The 19,511-nt window shown below is 53.3% G+C and overlaps 5 protein-coding genes across 5 annotated transcripts; 2 read left to right on the forward strand and 3 right to left on the reverse strand.

Moving 5' to 3' along the window:
• Positions 1-3,920: 3,920 nt before the first annotated feature.
• On the reverse strand, positions 3,921-4,838 carry CkaCkLH20_11892 (uncharacterized protein; the record flags this gene model as incomplete). The annotated part of the gene is made up of 1 exon (XM_038894606.1): positions 3,921-4,838. One exon carries the CDS (start codon positions 4,836-4,838, stop codon positions 3,921-3,923), a length of 918 nt encoding a protein of 305 aa, XP_038740047.1.
• Positions 4,839-5,688: 850 nt separating this feature from the next.
• Positions 5,689-11,945, reverse strand: CkaCkLH20_11893 (uncharacterized protein; the record flags this gene model as incomplete). Its single annotated transcript, XM_038894607.1, has 9 exons — positions 5,689-6,071; positions 6,129-6,270; positions 6,326-6,672; positions 6,726-6,818; positions 6,872-7,460; positions 7,506-7,724; positions 8,175-8,224; positions 9,002-11,492; positions 11,544-11,945. The coding sequence occupies 9 exons, from the start codon at positions 11,943-11,945 to the stop codon at positions 5,689-5,691; spliced, it is 4,716 nt and encodes a 1,571-aa protein (XP_038740048.1).
• A 586-nt stretch (positions 11,946-12,531) lies between these two features.
• On the forward strand, positions 12,532-14,287 carry CkaCkLH20_11894 (cyclopentanone 1, 2-monooxygenase; the record flags this gene model as incomplete). Its single annotated transcript, XM_038894608.1, has 2 exons — positions 12,532-13,864; positions 13,917-14,287. The coding sequence occupies 2 exons, from the start codon at positions 12,532-12,534 to the stop codon at positions 14,285-14,287; spliced, it is 1,704 nt and encodes a 567-aa protein (XP_038740049.1).
• A 49-nt stretch (positions 14,288-14,336) lies between these two features.
• Positions 14,337-15,695, reverse strand: CkaCkLH20_11895 (uncharacterized protein; the record flags this gene model as incomplete). The annotated part of the gene is made up of 1 exon (XM_038894609.1): positions 14,337-15,695. One exon carries the CDS (start codon positions 15,693-15,695, stop codon positions 14,337-14,339), a length of 1,359 nt encoding a protein of 452 aa, XP_038740050.1.
• A 423-nt stretch (positions 15,696-16,118) lies between these two features.
• On the forward strand, positions 16,119-17,033 carry CkaCkLH20_11896 (uncharacterized protein; the record flags this gene model as incomplete). The annotated part of the gene is made up of 1 exon (XM_038894610.1): positions 16,119-17,033. The coding sequence occupies one exon, from the start codon at positions 16,119-16,121 to the stop codon at positions 17,031-17,033; it is 915 nt and encodes a 304-aa protein (XP_038740051.1).
• Between the last annotated feature and the right edge of the window lie 2,478 nt (positions 17,034-19,511).

Below are 19,511 nucleotides of genomic sequence, written 5' to 3' on the forward strand. Positions count from 1 at the left end.
GGCCTTTCAAGTCGATCACTCTCTCCAGCACGAAAATCTTAAGTGACCGGTAGTGACTCCTCGCAAGGGCGACGAATACCTCGCTAGATAGCGAGAAGAGCCCGTTGAAGACTTTCTGTTGCTGTCCCGCAAAGGACGACGCACCGGAAAATCCGAGCAAAGTGACGGCTGCCTCGAGATCGTGACTCAGACCGACGCCAGTCTTGATCAACTCTATCAGGTCTTCAGCCGCATCTTCAGACAACTTTGAAGCGTCACCCTGCACCTGCATCTTGAAATCGAACGCTTTCTTGAAGTCAACTACCTGGCGGACAAGTGGCTCTAAGATAGGACCATTGCCCCAGGGTGTCTCGACCCCTTCCAGCACCGACCAAATGCCAGCGAGGTGCTCTCTTTGAATAAACATTTCCATTAACTGGTCTCATTGTCAGGTTCGAAGTGTCTGTCAAGGACGGCAAGACTCACCGCTGCATGACAGAAAAACATAAAGCAGCCTTTGTCAACGTCGTTCGTCAATCCTTGCTCAGCTCGAAACTTGAAGAGCTGCAGCCCTCCCGTACCGTGGGGAAATACGTTTTGCTCCAAATCTATCGCTTTAGAGCTCCGCATCCCAACAATTACCTGTGTATTTCAGCCGTCCTATTCGGTTTACGCACGCTCCAGTCCCACTGGGTTGTCTCAACCTACCTCGAACATGCCAAAGAGGAACAGAGTCACCAAGTTGGAATCATCTCTCACCCTTACAGGATCCCGCAAGGCCTGGTTAAGGGTAGTTATCGCCTTGCCATAATGCCGACGCGCCTCCAGCATCAATCCAGATTGGTGCAGCTGGCGAGACGCACTGGCTAGTGCCACCGCATGAGTAGCATGGCGAGTATGGCTGGCCTCTGAGAGGTCGCTCTGATAGTGTACAGGAAGTCGATTGAAGAATACGATGCTCGCGCTCGTGGCGTAATTCGTATAAAAGCGATTCAAGGTGTATACTTCGGGTCCGACATCGATGGCTGGAGAGAGGACAAACTCTGGCACGAACTCTGGCTCTTCCTCCTCGCTGGGTGTAATCAATGCCGGTCGTGGTCGAACTAGTGCCTGGGAACTTGCGAGTTCCGCGTATCTCGGGCTGGTGGCTCGTGTATTTCCGGGGAGCTGACGATGTTTCCACCTGGAAGCCCACGACGCAGGGTATCCAGATGCTTTCCGCTGTGAAGGAACTGAGAATAAGGCTCGACGTTGTTTTTGCGTATCGAGCTGACAGCGTCAGTATCAAACGTTGCGGAATAGGGCGGAATCGGAAAAGGGGCAATGGAATCAGTCTCTACCTTTCCGCGCTTCTCTTCTGCGCTCGCCTGACCCTGAATTGGTCTGGCCAGACTGGCCATGACGGCTTAAGTCGTGTCAAAATCGCGAAGAAAGTCCCCCGTCATTCGAGCGGCTCTTGAGGAAAACAGGCTTCGATATCGGCATTCAATTGTCAGCTTCGGGAGCTATGTATTATTGACGGAGCTCCCCCTCCCCCACGAAAAAAATGTGGAAACTTGGAGAACATCCAAAGCCGGCATCCCAGCTCAGATCGTCCTCCCAAGTTAGGAGAAGCTTACTAGAGTAGGCGCATGCGGCATCCTAATTATGGGCGAGAAAGGATGGACCTCGGGTGCCCAAAGCTAGGAACGAAGCCTAAAACCGAAGCGTCCGTCCGGTGGCGGTCGTGCGTGAGACGTCACTTTGACCCTTCAGAAGACGGCTCGAACTCTAAATGCGAGCACGACGGATGTTGTGTTGGTTGGGCTTGGGGCACTCTTTGTCCTGAGACGCGCGCGTGTTCGGCAGTCAAATGGCAGATCACTGATACTATCTCATCTCTTTGTTCCGAGTCTAAGTCTCTATTCGTTGGAGAACACCTATTCTGGTTCGATCATTTTCTCTAGTTTTGTACAACGCAAAGGCTAACAGGGGGAAACAGCGAGAAATAAGACTACGCATAAGTTGGTCAACTCCAGCAACTGGAAGCGCTGGCAAAGACCCAAAGAGTCTTCAATTCGCTGAGTTTACGAATTGAAACTCCCAGCTCAGACTCGGGACGTGAGGCTTAACTCGCACGGACAACACCACGAATTCTGCCCATCTTCCAGGTCAAGCCTGCCAGGCAGAATCACACAGTCCCTTCACTTGGCTCGTGTGGCATCGGCATGGCATGGCGTTGGACCCTGAGGATCTACCGCCACTGCTGCTGTTGCCGCTGGAAACAAAACAATTGGTTCAGTCTCTGACAGAGGCTGAACATACCCCGCGTTGTGTCCCGTCGTGACTATGTCGCCACGGAGGGGCGTGTGGCACTCAATGCGCGGGAGCGTTGATGTCTCGTCTTCAGTTGATGGCGACTACAGGTCTTGGCAAATGCAACCCGTCTGTCTGGCTCACAACATTGATCTAATTTGGGCCAGGCTTTCCACTCAGGTTATCGCAAACCTTCAGCCAGCAGGCTGGATGAGCCCAAACTGTACAGAAATCAGGATTAAAGATGAAGCATAGCTAGCACTCAACACATGCTAAATTTCCATGGATGAACGAGTAGCTTAACCTCAACCTCACTGGCTTTCCTGTACGGCATCGAGATCTTTTAGACCTTCCGTATTTTTGTCGCCTGAACCTGGGATGAGGTTGGCCGACTTACTCACGAACCCGTCATTAGACCTCGAGCACGACACGGGTGTTCCGCGAGACATTGGGTGTGTTCTCGCTTCACGAATTCCTTTTCGGCCATCACCATCATACAGGCTTGCCTACCTCATGTTGAACGGACATGCCCTGACGTCAGATGCCCCTCATACTGTAGCTATGGTGGGGAAGATGTCGTTGCATCAAGAGGGGGTAGGAAAGGCAGAAAAAGGGAGCTTGGATCCGTCCTCGAACCCGTTCATCCTCCTCAACTCTTGACTCCCCTCGGCGGTTCTTCACCAAGCTCCTCCCCTCATCCTGGTCCCCCGCCATCAAGATCAGCGGCATGCGAGTGAGCTTGGATCAAGCCCAGGGACCTGAACGGCACGGAATAAAGCGGCCGGCATGGCAAGAAGCTTTTCACCACGACGGCATTTCGGACGGGCATCCACCCCGTCGGTTTCGCCCAACGCCACACTTGAAGTGCGACAATGCCACGCCCGACTGAGACGCCATTGGCCGGAGCTCTGCACCGCCGCTCGGCGCGATGCCGTCTTGGTTGGTCTTTGCCTCGTCCCATCTTAGTTGCCGCGCCGTCCGCCTTCCCTTCCAAACGCCGACGCCGACGGCAGTGAAGGGGGCACCAGGGAAGCAATCACAATCGAGAGTGGTTCGCCGAGGTGACCCTGCGATGAACGGCCATCCCGCGACTAACCTAATCGCACGCGCCAAGAGCTGTCAGTTGCGTCGGCGTTTAAGAAGACGGTGATCCACGGCAATTCACTGCTGGTCGGCAAATCGGTGTTGTTGCTGTGACCCGCCGTGAAACTAAACGCCGTCCGTCGGCGCTTCTGCCAAGGCGGCGGCGGCGGCGGACGGCAACGGAGTGTAGGGCTGAAGGAGACGCATTCCTTTTTCGTCCCAAGTCCGCGCGTCTGTCGCCTGTGCCTTTGCCTTCGATATCTCAACTGCCGAACACCTGTCTCGCGACGAGTTCAAGCATGTTTATTACCTCTAGTCAGCTCCGGCAATCGATCATGGCTTCACTTTCGGTCAACTGATGATGCCTTGGTTTGAGGCAAGAACATGGTTTTTATAGTTATCGGAAACAAGGCCGGATGGGTGGGCTAGTCATTCAGTCCACTTTCCGGCCCGGTGCGTCCCTTGCCTCGCCTTGCCTCGATGAAGCTTCACGACACCACCATCATATCCATCCCGGCCGAACCACGGCGAGATGCTCGCGGCGTAGATAACCCTATTGGAACTTACGCGGCAGTCTTACCCGACAGCACGCCGACTTTGCTCAACCACCTCTCCAAGTGCGCGTTGAACTCCTCGCTCTCAAGCTGATGAAACCAATGACCCTTGCCCGTCATCATCACGATCTCGTCTAGCTTCTCATCGCCCTTGGGCATGTGCGCCCTGTCCGTCTCGACGTACCAATCCGTCGACCCGAAGGTGAGTCGCGGGCACTTCAACCGCCCGCCAAACGCAGCCGCCGACGTCTCGCGCCGCCCCAGCGAGTCGACCTTGTCGCCCCAGCCGCCCCAGCACAGCGCGAAGGCGACTTTGTCGTCGAGCTGCCGCATCCGGCGCAGGTGCCACGTCTTTTGCCACTCGGGACACGCGGGGCTGTACTGGTTCGTCTTGAAGTGATCGACGAGCGCCGGGATGACCTCGGAAGGGTCCTGGTCGAAGAAGAACTCCGTCTCGTCGCGGGCGGAGTTGGGGAAGGCGTGGATCGGGTCGAGGGCGATGGAGGCGACGACGACGTCCGGGAGGGCCGTCGCGATGAAGTACCCCGTCGCGTCGCCTAGCGAATGAGCCATGACGACGAGGTTTTTGGTGATGCCGAGGTCCTTGAGGAGCGCGATGACGTCGAGCGCGGTGGACTGCGCGTAGTAGTCGATCACGGCCGGGTCGGCGGAGCGGTCGGGGCCGGGCCAGGAGGAGGGCGGCAGGCGGTGGGGCGATGTGGGGGCCGGGGCGGAGGAGCGGCCCTGACCGCGGGGGTCGAAAGAGATGACGCGGAGGTCGTGGGAGAGGAGGAAGGGGACCTGCCAGCTGTAGTCGTGCATGTCGCAGGAGAGGCCCGGGACGAGGAGGATCGTCGCGGCGGCGTCCTTTGGGCCCTCGTCCAGGTAGAAGATTTGGAAGGCCGGGTTGCGGGAGAAGAAGGGCATTTTGGCGGTTTGGTGGGTTGACGGTTTGGAGCGGGTGTGAGATGGGCGAGGGTGAGATCGTTTTGACATATATATTGAGGAAGTACTAGTCTCGCTCGTGGTCTCGAATGTGGCGCTTTCAGGTTACCAGTTGCTGCAGTTGTAGCACTGCCAACCGGACTTCTACACGGCCCTAAAAAGCCGATACAATGGTCCACCGTCGGGTTCGGTCTATAGAGCGTCAAGACGTAATCAGTGCATATAAAGTGGTCGTAGGATCAGTAGTGAGATCCTGATACCCGCAAACGAGACGTCCACGTCCAGGCCGTTCTCGGTAATAATCTTCATTCCGCTAGAGCCCGATTGGGCGTGCGTGGAGCCTGGAGGAGCGGTCGTGGCTGATGATTGTCCCCCTCGGAACGCGGGAACCGAGCTGGTGTTGGAGTCCGAGGCTCTGACGTGAGACCTTTCTAGGGTAATAGCCTATTGCCATGGCCACACGCGTATGCAGTTCGCATCTCTGCCAGTTAGGTACGACCGCTGGGACGTGTCTGGGGGTTGGGTTCTCTGGACGGGACGAGATGGTAAGATGAGAGAAAGAAATGTCTCGGTTTGACGTAAACTTAGAATATAATACGGGGAAAGAGGCTGGGGACGAAAAGCAGTGTGATTAGATGCTTCCGCCATCGCCGGAGTGCGGCGCGGACAAGGGACGGTCGAGAATCATGCCGAAGTGGGACCATCGGCGACGGTCCCGCTATCTCTCGGATGCCGGCCCGGAGCGTCACCGGCTTCAGCAAGTTCACGCCACGGTTCGTGGATTTCAAGTCCCACTTTGATCGTGTTTTGACTCTGTCTAATTCTACACCTTTCACTCACCTCTGTCGACTTTCTCATCACCATCCGGCAGCCTTGGCGTTACCGTCTTGTTCAAGAATGCAGTGAAGTGCCGATCGACATCATCAGTCAAGAGAAAGCATACGCCAAGCGCAACGATTCCAAATGAAAGGCTGCTCAAGTAAACTGTACTGAAGGACGTGGCGTAAACGGCTTTCTGGGCTGCCTGGACGGCTGTCTTTATGGCAGGCGTCATGCCACGGATAGCATCAATACCAGCCGGCTTCCCGCTGGCGAGAGCTTGCAGGACCTCTTCGATCCGGTCTGCCGAGAGACCTGCTGCCACCGCAGCAACTCGTACCTTGCCAGGCAGTAAGCTGGAGCTTCGATTGCTGTAAATGGCAAGGTAAATACTTGCTGAGCGCATCGTTAGCACGCCTTTTGGTTCCTGAAGAGATGTTGAGGGATACTGACTTGCAATTGTGCCCGAAACTGCCCGAGCAGAGGCGAAAAAGGCTGAACCGGATCCGATGTTCTCAGGAGGGATCACGAGACCAGCGAGCACGATGCAAATGAGCTCTATCCACCCAACGAAGATCCCCACGAGGACCGTCATCTCCAGATAAAACGTCAGTCATTGTGACAAGACGGCGACCTAAGACGATACTCACTGCAATGGCTAGTCCCTGCCTGTTCTCGTTTCCAAGCGCCATGAGACCGCAAAAGATGACCAGTCCAAGGACGGATACGATCATCTGCAGCTTCAAACGACCGCTTCTCTTGCAGAGTGGGCCGAACATCACCTCGCCAGCTGCGAGGGCCGCGCCCGTGGTACAGGACATCCAGCCGATGGAAATGTTGTCCGTCGTGTAGAGATTCGTGATCTGTGTCGGCCAAAGGACGTTGAGGGCGTAGAAGGGCATTTGCCCTACGGATCCGACGATGACTGCGACGACGAAGTTGCGGATCTTGAAGAGATTCATGGGTAGGAGTGGCGATGCCAAGGGCCAATACACTTCTGAACACACGTTATCCATGAGTCTCCGAGTAGGCGGAATTTGCAGAACATACCATATAACACAAAGACGACTAATAAGACGAATCCGATAATGAGAGTGGAAAGCACATGGGCACTGTCCCATGCGTATTGCCGACCGCCCCAAGCTGAGAGCACAACGTCAGTTTTGCGAGATTCATTGGGGTTAGGAGTGACATACATAGAGCGAGCAATACGCATAAAAGTCCCCCTGAGTAGAAAACCAAACCACCGTAATCGATGCGGCGTAGCTGATCGATCTTGGAGACGCCTGTAGTGAGCTGTTCGAAATTCGGGGGAAAGTAGCAGACAAGGAACAACACGAGAGAAATCCCTGTCGTAATCGCATTGAGCCAAAAGCACCATCTCCATCCTTGAGCTGTGTATTCGACCATCATCCTCGCAAACGCGGGTCCTAGTCCGATCGTCGGGAATACCGATAATGTGATGGCAGATTGGCTGAACCCGCGATATTTATTTGGCACGATCTCCTGGCTCAGAAGAGGATACAGAACCTGGGTCGCCCCGGCCATACCGAGTAGGACGTTCGCGCCGATCAACGTCGTGATGTCGTCTGCGCGCGCGGCGATCACGGAACCGATGAAGCCACACGCCTGGCCGGCCACCATGAAATATCGGCGACCGAGGACGTCGCTGAGGCTGCCGACTAGGAGTAGACCGACGCCTTTGATCAGCGTATTCATGAGTGTTGCGAGGTATATGAGTGAGTCAGGGCCGATGTCTGCGTTAATGACGTTCAGGATGTTGGCCTGGTCTTGTTAGAAAGATTCAGTAACTTGAGGTGGACGTCTCACGGGCATTGCGTAGCCGATGAACAAGTTGTTTGCTAGTAATACGATGGCCATGACTGTACCTATGAATCGGTAGGAGGTCCAGTAGCCTGGCGGAACTTCAGATTCATGCTCATTGTCTGAGGATGATGTGAAGTTTCTGTCGTCTTGGCTGGGCTCTGCTTGCTCGATCATTTCGACTTGATGCTTGTCGGCGTCGTTCAGGTCGCCCATGTTGGCCATCTTGGATAAGACGTGAGCGAATTATTGATCCTTGGTTTCAATACTGTAGCTATGAAATGGAGGGCAAAGACTGAAAGGAACCATGAGGGCTTCTAGTGTTCATATTATCGTTTCGAGTAGATCCCTCAAAAACATCTCAGTTTCGACGGCAAGTATTTCAACTGGGCAAGAGCATGGCAATTCGAATTTCGAACCTACCACGGTGGAATCAACTTTTAGAACCCAGTACCCGTTGACAACCTCAAATCACTGAAAATGTGTATTCCAAGTGTGTCTGTCGGATGTCGGATCCCACCAGACAGCACAGGATGACAGCGCCCAGGTTTCCCCGCATAGCCATGACAGCTCCCACCCGTGAACGAACGTCAGTGCCGGTTGAAGTTATCCACCTGCTCCATGAGACCCGGACCACTCATCCCACTTTGCCATATTTCAAGGATAAGCCATTACCCAGTTGGGGTTGTAGTTGTCCCAGTTGAGGTTGTAGTTGTAAGTTACGACTGTGCCGCGAGGGTAACACAGTATGTAGGAGGTGTATGATCTAACAACCACAACCAAAGATCATGCAGAGAGTAATTGACTGAAAGTTTCGGAGCTTTCGATTGAAGCGATTTGGATACAATCAGTTATATTAAGCCGCCGGACAACATTCATCAACTGGTCGCTGGGCGGGTGCACAGTGTGGCCTAATGAACGTCTGAACTGAAGATACTCACTTGAGTGACGGCCCATAATTTTCATAACTGAGATTTGAAGCAGTTGGAATGAGAACCGAGACTGGACTTTTGGTTACTTAGAGAAAAACGAGCCCTCACGTCCACTGATGAGCCTCGAAGGATACATCTGCTCAGCTATATATACACAGTAGAAGAAACCAAATAAAGTGTTCGCTCCGTAAGTAATCTGAAATTGATCCCTATCTTTTCGGACTAGCATTCAAAACCCCCACTGCTTGAGCCAAGTCAAGACCGCCTCATTGTCAATCGCCTTCAGCTGTCCCATTGATGCGCTAGCATTCATACAATTCTTTGACTCATACCTCAGTCTCCCCTGACGTGGTAAAGCCGTTTCGAGCGCGTAACCATGGAAGAAGTCAAGCAACTTCACAGCCGGAAATTCTTCTGCGTCCGCCGGACCCAGTTTCTGCAATGCCTCCAGCCACTGCGGGAATGACACAGATTTGATGTCTTGGTCTCTCCAATGCGCTTGTATCGTTGACATGATGCTCTTCCAGTCTGCCTCGTGCGGGTTCACCAGGTTAAACACATGGCACGAACCTCTAGCGTACTCTCCAAGGACGATGTCGCCAATGATGTCCGAGAGCACATCCACAGGAATCCAGTCTATGGTTCCCATAGAGTCTGGTAGACAACCCATAGCCTTGGATGTCTGCAGAAGACTGGGGAACCACTCTGTGCGATGCCACTCCCCTCCGTCTGCAGCCAGTGGTCCTGCAATTTGACCCACCCGCAAGATGCTCCCGTGAAGCCCGGCCTCGGTAACGGCAGCTGAGATCATACGCTCGGCGACATGCTTCGATTCGCCATATCCGATGGGCATGGCAACATTGCAATGGCGTGGTACAATCTCAGGTACCGGGATTGCTGCACCGTGAATAGCAGCCCAATTGCCAACGGCAGATAAGGATGAAACGAAGAGGAGGTGTGGTTGCCTTTGAGATGAGAGGGCCAGGTCGATGAAATCGTGCGTACCACGCAGGTGTACGCTATCGAAGCTTTCGACTTTATGATTGAAGTCCAATTTCCAGGCGTTGTGAATAATGACATCGGCATTGCGTCTGATGTCTTCGAAGTCGGCCGAGTTGAGCCCAAGGTTGCGCTCCCCCAGCTTGATGGTCAGGAAAATAGCCTTTGCGTCCATCTTGGCGGTGGCCTTCCCTCTCTCGATGAAACCCCTTTTTTGTCGCTCTGATGCTTGCGGGTCTCTGTTTAGGCAGTAGATCTTGCTGATGTGCTCATTGCTCAGCAGTGTCTCCAGAAGATGAGTACCGAGGGATCCTGTTGACCCTGTTATGACGACACAGCGAGGTGGACCACTTGGGATATCAGACCGTTTGAAATCGGCGGTATACTTGTCAATGATACGGTTCATCGTTGAGATTCTGTCTTCGACGCGGGGTGTCGTGGTCGTTTCTAGTCCGCCCAGAGCTTCATGGAGGTGCTGGGCCAGTTGTTTGATGGAAGGACTTGCGTAGATATCCGCAACGGTCAACTTGGTGGATGGCTCCATGGAGCGCTTTACCATGTTGAGAAGCTCAAGTGTTTGAAGAGAATCCATACCGAGAACAAAAAAGTCGTCATTGTCCCCAATTGAGATTGGGGACATAAGCTTGACGATGCATTCCCTGATGAATTTCGTCGTATCCTCAAGAGAGCTTGACTTTTGCAGTGCTGGGTCTCCTGCTGGAAGACTACAATTGCGATTGTCGTCATAGAGCGCGTCTAACTCAGCTGCGTACAGCTTCGTTGTCCGACCTCTTATCACCGTTCCCTTGCCGGCACGAATGAAAGGTTTCTCGGGGGTTGCCATTGTGATTTTGGACCGAAAGATTCTGCCATGTGCTGGGCCAACCATGTTCGCATTCTCGACAGTGTCCCAGACCTTTTCGATGAACTCAGACGAGGTCATAGCAAGCCCTTCGACAGGCTCCATGACTAAAGCAGCTTGGAATCTTGCCGTGCCCGTCACAAGTGCTCCTTTAACGAGCGGATGCCCACTTATGACGCCCTCCATGTTGACTGGATTGAACTTCTCTCCGTTGGACAAGACAATGACATCGTCTCTTCGACCGACAAACCTCCATAGCTTGGGATTGTGAGGTGCTTGAACGAACAAATCATTCGTTCTCCACACGTCCAGGTGAGGATAGGCTTGAGCCAAATGGCGAATCCAGTCTAAGGATGGATCTTTTCGCACAACCATCTCAAACGTGCCGTCACCCATGGGGTCCATCTCGTTCTCCAGGTGTGGGTGCCATTCAAAATAGTTCCAATTCTCGGGTAGGGGCACCAGGGCGACGTGCGGCCCAGTCTCAGTCGATCCGTACATTTGGCAGACGTCGGTGACTTTGCAAAGACGGTCGCCTACCGTGGGCGCAAGGGGGCCACCCGTATACATGATCCAGTCGAGATTCGCTGCTTGTTCAAAGCCACCAGGAAGAGAAACGAGTTGTTCGATGACGGTTGGAGGGCACCAAGCGGCTCGGATGGAAGGCAGGAGATGCATGGCTTGGCTGAGTATTTCGCCGCTGGGAGGCTTCTCCTTTGGCCCAAGTGTAACGGTACATGTGTAAAAGATGGGCATGATAGTCATCGCGAAAAGACCAGCCAAGTGGAAAGGCGGAAAGGGATTGAAGAAACGACCGCCATTGAGTTCAAGGAGGAGGTAGCCCTGGATCTTGCGTCCTGGAATTGGTGGTATTTTCCGGTGATTATCATAGACTGAGTAGACTCCATTGGTGATTGTTGTTGGTTTTGGGTTGCCCGTTGATCCTGAAGAATGGGCTATGATGATGGGATCAGTCCGTCCTTCAGCCCAAGTCCTATCGTATGCATACGGGCTTGTTCCAGCCGATTCGAGAAGTTCATCGAGAGTGGGAGCAAGGATGGCGTCGAGTTGACGCTTGGATGATTTCATGGCCGTAATAACTGAACTCATCTCGGGGGTATGAATCACCCTGGTGCAGTTCGCAGCTTTGAAGACCGAATCGTGCTGTGACACTGAATTGCGTACGGATGGTATCATGATCTGATCCTACTCGTCAGTCAAGACTCAACGTAAGGAAGAGAATGCACCAACCTGGTGACCTGTCTTGATAGCTGCAAACATGAAGATAGCGTAGCGTACATCCGACACCCCGATGTAAGCAATCACGTCGAAAGTCTTGCTCTTTCCGTATTTGTTGTCGATGATCCAGGCTGCAGCATCCACCGCCTGGGCAAGCTCTCGCATGGTGATGTCGCGGAAACCATCGCCGAGATGAAATGGTGATCGCGATACGGTAGCCCAGACTCTGTCTGGCTGCTTCCTTGCAAGTTGATCCACCACGTTGACAACCAGACGTTCGCCATAAGAGCCGCTTTCAAGATCATGGGACTGTGAATCATACGCAATCGCCGGTTCAATATCAAGCTCAGACGATGTAGACAACCCCGTGTACGTTGAGAGCAGGTCGTCTTGCGTGCTGAGTACTTCAGTCATGGTTGACGAGTTCTTGTGACTATTGACTTAGTGGGTGTTTGATTCAGAGCGGAAACCTGGAACATTCTTCCTTAAGGAGACTCACAAATTGCAATTTCTCGCCTGTAGCATATACGGATTTATTTCCAAGGTGCCGTTCCTGAGAATAGTCTTTTGGAAGCGTCAATTAAGGTGACTTGCGTGGTTTGGCAGCATAAGAGGTCAATATGCAGGTCGTGTCATGTTCGCGACGGGAAACCCGAGACGATCCATATCCCACCCACCGAGGAGGACTATTTCCGCCATGCAGGCTGCACTTTGCCTACTACCGAAGTCGGCAGTCATCCAGGCTTACAACATAGGTAAAATGCAATTTGGCGGCTAACTTCAACCCAGCCAAGGTTGTCTTGAGTTATTGACCTGTGCCGACTCACTTGACAGATCTCGTGCCATGCAGGCGATCCTTCTGAGCTTCTGTTCTTAAGTTGGATCGATATCGGAACAACAAGATCAATTAAACCGGCTTACTTATACATTCAGCTTTTGCAGCATCTACGTTCTTGTCATTCAGTCTGGTCTATTGTTCAACCCTACTCAGTACCTAGCCATGGGTTCTCTTGATCAACCTCAGTCGAATGGGATTACCGCCCAATCCCACTTCGATGTAATAATCATTGGTGGAGGTTTTGGCGGCTGCTATTCTCTTCACAAGCTACGCAAGCTAGGATTTTCCACCCATTTGTTCGAAGCGGGATATGAGTATGGCGGCGTCTGGCATTGGAATAGCTACCCCGGTGCCCGCGTTGACTCAGAGGTGCCTTACTATCAGTTTTCTCTTCCCGAAGTCTACAAAACTTGGTCTTGGAGCCAGCGTTTCCCTGGCCACGACGAGCTGAAGCGGTACTTCAGGCACGTTGGCAAAGTCCTAGACTTAGAAAAGGATACTAGCTTCAAGACTACGGTCAACGGGGCAGATTTCGACGAGCGTCATGCAAGATGGACGATTAGCACGAATACCGGACTCACAGCAACGTGCAAGTATCTGATTCCAGCTACTGGCAACTCTTACAAGCCATTTGTCCCGCATATCGATGGGATGGACGACTACGAAGGCCAAGTCATTCACTCCTCAGATTGGTCCTCATCTCCCGTCGAAACTCAGGGAAAGAACGTCGCCATCGTTGGATCAGGTGCCACAGGAGTACAGCTGGTGCAAGAGATCTCCAAGCACGCCGAGCACCTTACCGTCTACCTCCGCAACCCCAACATCGCACTGCCTATGAGGCAGCGCGAGCTATCCCAGCTGGAGCAGGATATCCAGAAGGGCATTTTGCGGGGTCTCTTCGAGCTGTCACGTCAGACACCGGCTGGCATGGCTTGCGATACTCAAGTACTGGCTTCTAGCGATGTCGCTCAGGCGGAGAGAGAAGCCTACTGGGACGAACTCTGGTCGCGTGGCGGCTTCAGCTTTCAAGCCGCCAACTACTGCGACTTCTTGGTCGATGCGAAAGCGAACAGAATGATCTACGGCTTTTGGGTCAAGAGGGTTCGCGCGAGGATCCATGACGCCGCGAAACGCGAGATTGTCGCACCGTTGGAGCCGCCATTCCCTTTCGCGACCAAGAGGAGCAGTCTTGAGCAAGACTACTATGAATCTCTTGATCGAGAAAATGTCGAAATTGTGCCGTTGAAAAAGACGCCAATTCGGGAGTTCTGGAAGAACGGAATCGTTACCAGTGGCGGGGAAGAAGTCCAAAGAGAACACGACGTCGTCATCATGGCAACCGGGTTCGACAACATGACTGGAAGCCTGACGAGCATGGGCCTCAGGGGCAAGAACGGCGTTGACATGAAAAAGCGGTGGAGAGATGGTGTTCGGACTCATTTGGGCATCATGGTTCATGACTGTCCTAATATGTTCATGGTTTTTGGGCCTCAAGGTAGGGCTTTTGACGGTTACTCTGTTTTCTTTACTGATGTGATGACTTCTAGCGCCCACGGCATTTACAAACGCACCCGTGTTTATTGAGTCCCAAGTTGACCTTATCGCGGACTTTCTTACCAAGCTTCGAGACGCAAAGGTCGATGCTATCGAGCCGCGAGTTGCGGCTCAAGAACAGTGGAACGCTATCATTCAGGAGATGAACGACCATACCCTTTTCCCTCTGTGCGACTCCTGGTACATGGGAGCGAACATTCCTGGAAAGAAGAGGGAACAATTGAACTACATTGGAGGGATGAACAAGTATGAGGACCACGTGCGAGAAGCATTTCAGGACTGGACTCAATTTCACGTTGTTTGGGAAGATGGACGTTCAGGAGCAGCTGGTGTCGGCTCAGCAGCAGTGCCTCCGTTGAGATGATGAAATTACCATACAAAAGAAACGCATTACTCTTTTGGTATAAGATAGCCTACTTTGTGGAATAGCTCCTCATAAATGCAAACGCAGCTCCAACTTCCTGTCCACAAGTCCAGTTCTCCTCCTGTCTAACATGCGCCTCGAACAGCGGATGTAGCGTGAGTACCTGCCCGTCGCTAGACTCCATGAACGCACCCGAGTCAGGATATGGCCAGTTCACTGACACGGTCTGCCCGGTCAGCCTCTGGAAGAGGTTGAATTCCGACTCCCAGTTCATCTTCGTGATGATCTCATCCCGCGCTCCTGGCCATGTGATGGCATCGATCCATGCGGGATGCGGCACAGTCAGTTGCAGCTGCGTTGGCCGCATGTATGTCGGCATGGCTTCGTAGGTCTCCTTGGTCTGGCACATGAGCCAGCGAATGAGATGCGAGAGCTTGTACATGAAAGCCAAGCGCTCGACCAGGAACTTGAATGGCGAGCCCTGGACTTGGGCAGCAAGCTCATCTGATAATGGACGCGGTACGCCGTCGCTAGGTGTCCGGTTGACCAAGGGTGAGATGCTGGGAAAGCATGGTTCAGATAGCTCAGTGCGTCGTCGGCCGCGGGTTTGAAGAAAGAGTTTACGCCCTCGCCGAGAGCTGTTGACGATGATTTTGTCTAATGGTGTCTTAGGCGGGAGGTTGGGTGGTATGAGTCTCCAAGGAGTATTCTTCTCAGAGAGCTCCTCTTGAGCTTGAAATGGCGAGCCGATAGACCGTTCCGGGCTACGCTCGTCACTGTTGAACTCAGGGTCTGTTTCCGTCATGCCCTTTCTTAAGGCTTTCTGTTGATCGGGAGAATCCGGTCTCGCTCCAATCAAGAAGTTGAACATGTCTTGATTGAAGAAATCCGTTTGAGCTCCAAAGTCCAGCTCAAATGCCCAGTCGTCGAAGCATTTATCAATGTCAGTGAAGGGATTGAACACGTCTTGACGAGGGTCCAACGCCAGAGTCTCATCACAGATATCGTAATGCCTGGATGTCTCAACACCATGTGTCCCTGAACCACTTTGCTCGCCAAGACTGGCTGTTGATCGTGGCAACTCTGCTCCAGGAGGACCGCCGAGACTTGCTACTGAAGGAAGAGTCGTGGTGTCCTGGGAGAAGCCGTCATTCGCGCCCATACCAAAGCTCCTGATAATTTCATCTTGCTTAGCAAGCTGGGTCTTGGCCTCGTTCAGTTGAAAGGTGAGCTCGGCAAGCTTGTTCTCCAGCACTGCGATGGTAGCTTTGTTCTTGGCCCTGTGCGTTCTCTGGTTGGAACGGTCCATAGCACGCTTGCGGGCAATTTGCGTCCCAGTCAAGTCCGACGTGCGCCGACTTTTCCGCGTTCGGTTGCTGCTCGCCTGAGAGTCCTCGTCGGGTTGCATGATTCGTATCTTGGATTGCTGGTCTGTTGTCTGTAGAGTTTGTCATGGAGGTTTCTTCGGGAGCGGAGCTGTTGCATGATTGATATCCAGGTCTCCATGGATTACATCCCCCCAGGATCCGGGACTGCACCTCCGTGTGGAGAAACGCAAGCCGGCGGGGTTTCCGGGGCTTCATGCATGCGAGGTCATGGTAATTTGCGGGGTGGAATCTGGGGAAATGCTGCGGAGAAGATCATGGGTGCTGAGGAACGCATTTCCGTGTCAGCGACGATCTTGCTGGGATGTAGCTTCTGCGAACCCATTGAAGCATCGATGCCAATGGATGTTGAATACAAGAGAGGCTTTGGCGACTTCATGAAGAAACGGGGCCCACATGTTTCCTGAAACTTTCGGCATACTCAACCAAGAACATATCCTCTTACCATGACGACAATCACGTCAACAAAGACAACCAGCAGTCCGCCTTCCTCGTCCCTATCTCTCGAGTCGGGCCAGCTCCAGTCAACCGAACCGACGAGCACAGTTACTACGCAGCGAAGTAACAATGTTCAACTGCAGCAAATTCCAACACCTCCAGCGTTCACAAATAAGCAAGAGGAACGAGAATACCTCAAGGGAAGGCTTGCTCTCGCCTTCAGGCTTTTCGGAAAGTTCGGCTTCGATGAGGGCGTCGCCGGCCACATCACTCTACGCGACCCCATTCTCACAGATCACTTCTGGGTCAACCCTCTGGGTCGAGCTTTCAGCTTGATGCGACGTTCCGACCTCATCCTCGTCAACGGCGCAGGAGAGGTAGTCGACGGTGGCGCCAACCGTCTCCTCAACCGCGCGGCTTACATGATCCATCACGCCGTTCACGTGGCCCGCCCCGACGTCAACTGCGCGGCTCACTCGCACAGCCTCTATGGCAGGGCCTTCTGCTCTCTGGGCCGGCCCATTGACACCCTGACGCAGGACAGCTGTGCGTTTCACGGTGATTTGGGTATCTACAAGCAGTTCCGGGGCGTGGTGCTGGCTGAAGAGGAAGGGCGAAATATTGCGAGGGCTTTGGGTTCTGGAAAGGCTTGTATGTTGCAAAATCATGGCCTGTTGACGGTTGGTCAGACGGTCGAGGCTGCTGTGTTTTGGTTTGCGTCGTTGGATAAGTGTTGTCACGCTCAAATGTTAGCAGAAGCAGCTGCCGCTGGTCACGGCACGGGGGAACCTCCTGTCAAGATTGACGAGGAAGATGCTGTGTTTACTTCCAAAAGCGTGGGCACGCCTAACGTTGGGTGGTTCAGCGCCCAACCGATGTTTGATGTGATGGCCGAGGAGATTGCCGACAAGTACTTACAGTAAGGTAATTGAGGAATAAATATTGTGTGACGAATTGGTAGATGGCAGATATCGCAGAATCCTTCGTTCGCGATGCGTGGTAACAGAGTGTTGGAAAATGTGTATGAAATTCCCGAGAAGAGTTGCCAATCGGCTGTATCTTGAATTAACCCAGCCGAGCTAGTTTCAACGTAGCCATAGAGTCTCTCGATGAAGTCGATATGCCTTCTGTAAGGGCCGTGTGGACGAAGGTTTGCCTGCCCTTCCGCAAGGTTAAGCTACTGCGTTGCAGTTCAGGGTCGACAGAAGCGCGAAATCTTAAGACTTGAGACGCTGTGATTGCTCGAAGAAGGCTGACTTGCCAACTGCATGATCCTCGGCTCCATGAGTGAAAGTCGTTCGAGCGGCAAAAAGAATATCACAGGAGTTGTCCTCTGGCATCGAAGTAGACCACGACGATGTGTTACTTCCCACCTTAGAGTGTCCATAGGGAAGTGAAACCTACGTCAAAGCTGTCATTGAGTCCTTCCCGCCTGTCAGTCGGGCCGTGATCCGTCACCCCAGATAGTTGCTTGTGGTCTACCTGATGTGGCTCATGCCCCAGCTTCGTTCCGTATCGCTGCTCGGATAGATGGCGGCGACTTCAAAGCGCTTGGTAATGGTAAAATTCTCACCGGATCAGGTTCTATCTGATATGAGTTGCTGCATATTTCCTATTGTGGCAATTCTCGGTCGAGGTCGCAAAGTTTTCGCAGCGAAAGCGATCGTCTTGTCTCCATTCCCAGAACCTTCACAAAGCTCACCTCTTCCAGATGGACCCCATTCTGGTGCAGCAACTTTGCTCCTCAAAGTCCGGACGTGAGTGATTCCGACTACAGGAGCCCAAAGAAATATGAGATCGTGAGATGGAATAAACTCTAGAACACCTCAAAGTGGGAGCCGCCCAGGGTCTCCCGTCAGAACTGTCCATCGGATGTGACAAATGCGAGTCCGACCCAGTCGTAACCTCGGTCGAACCACAACGGGCGAACAACCGAAGGGCTCGTGAAGTGCCGCTGGTGGAGATGGGTATCGTGCGCACAGCGCCAAGTCGACCACATCCGACGCTCAGTTGGCATTGGGATATGTCACGTCTCACCAATCGGATTCCCGGTCGAGGGGTGGCCACCAGCTGGCCTGTCGAGTCGAACTGACACCCTTCAGGCGAGAAACTCGTTCATCCGACGAACTGGGCCCGTCAAGTGGCCCAACTCCGCCCAGCCGTTGTCGTCCGCTGTGTGGCGTTGTTGCTGTCCATTGCCACCGACCTCTACGATGATGACAGATTCAGTCGCTCATGCAGCCTTCGGGATTCTCTCACTGGCCACCTCTCAGCCACCCCTCATCCCAGCATTGGATTGGTGACAAGAATGTTAGCCGCGCTCAGGCACGGACCCTGGGTATTGGAAGGGTGGAGGGAGACGTGACACTTGACAGACATTTGTCAACTACGTGCCCACCCTCCGCACTCGCATAGAGAAGACGAAGAAGCTTTCAGACGATTGGTGTCTGGATTGCCAGTATGTCGACCTATGCAAGCAAGAACCGAGGTTATCGTTGAAGGTTAAGCTTGTTTGCCGCCCCCTCGTGTGCATCGACGCAGACTAAGAGGCGCGCGCGCACGCTCAATGACATTGACTGCCGCACTAGCTGCTTTTCTGTGTACAGCCAAGAGACGCCAGTCTGCTACTTGTGAGAGGAGCGTTCGAGCTGCCTTCAGCTAAGGTGGGAGCTAAGGGCAGACTACACACACATCATGTACAGACGGAACACCCCGAGTAGCTCGGTATTAGTCTTCCCGCGCCAGACGGGGGGGTTCCTGCATGAGCGAAGTCAACAGAACCCACGCCACGAACCAGGCTACCAGACTGACGAACCAGTTCGTAAAGCTTGTCGATGTTTTCTGGTGCAAGTCATCGGTGGCGCGCTGGTCAACGTGGGCAGACTGACTGGCGGCAGGCCTCAGTCGCACGCGCATCGAGATCACCACATGTGGCAAGCTTCGCCAGGCCATTCCGAGCATGTCGGGAAAACCCTCACGGCGATTAAAAATTTCAAGAAGCCAGTGCTTTGAGAGATTTGTGCCATCCGAAATGAATGTGTCACGGCGACAGCTTCACTCCTGGGCCTATGGCACATCGAGAAAGCGCACGCCACAGCGAACGAACACCAGCAAAAAGCCCCAACCGCCAAAAATAGAAGGGATTCCCTATTCAAGATCCAAGTGTTGGGTAGTTCGTGGCTCACATCGCCAACGTAGAGGAGAGTTGACGTTTCCAGTCGAGTCCGTGGGCGATGTGTTTTGTTTCGTCTGATGCGCACCGAAGCCGTGATCCTCCAGCCTCCAGGTCAGTGACCGAGCCGCGCACCGCACGGCACCGCGTTTCAAGGGTTCAGGGGTTTTGGGTAATTGGTCACTGGCCGCGATGCGATAGAGCTCCCAAGATCTTTCCAAGCCGGAAT

This window comes from Colletotrichum karsti, assembly GCF_011947395.1.
Source record: "Colletotrichum karsti strain CkLH20 chromosome Unknown Scaffold52, whole genome shotgun sequence".
In the NCBI taxonomy this organism is placed as follows: domain Eukaryota; kingdom Fungi; phylum Ascomycota; class Sordariomycetes; order Glomerellales; family Glomerellaceae; genus Colletotrichum; species Colletotrichum karsti.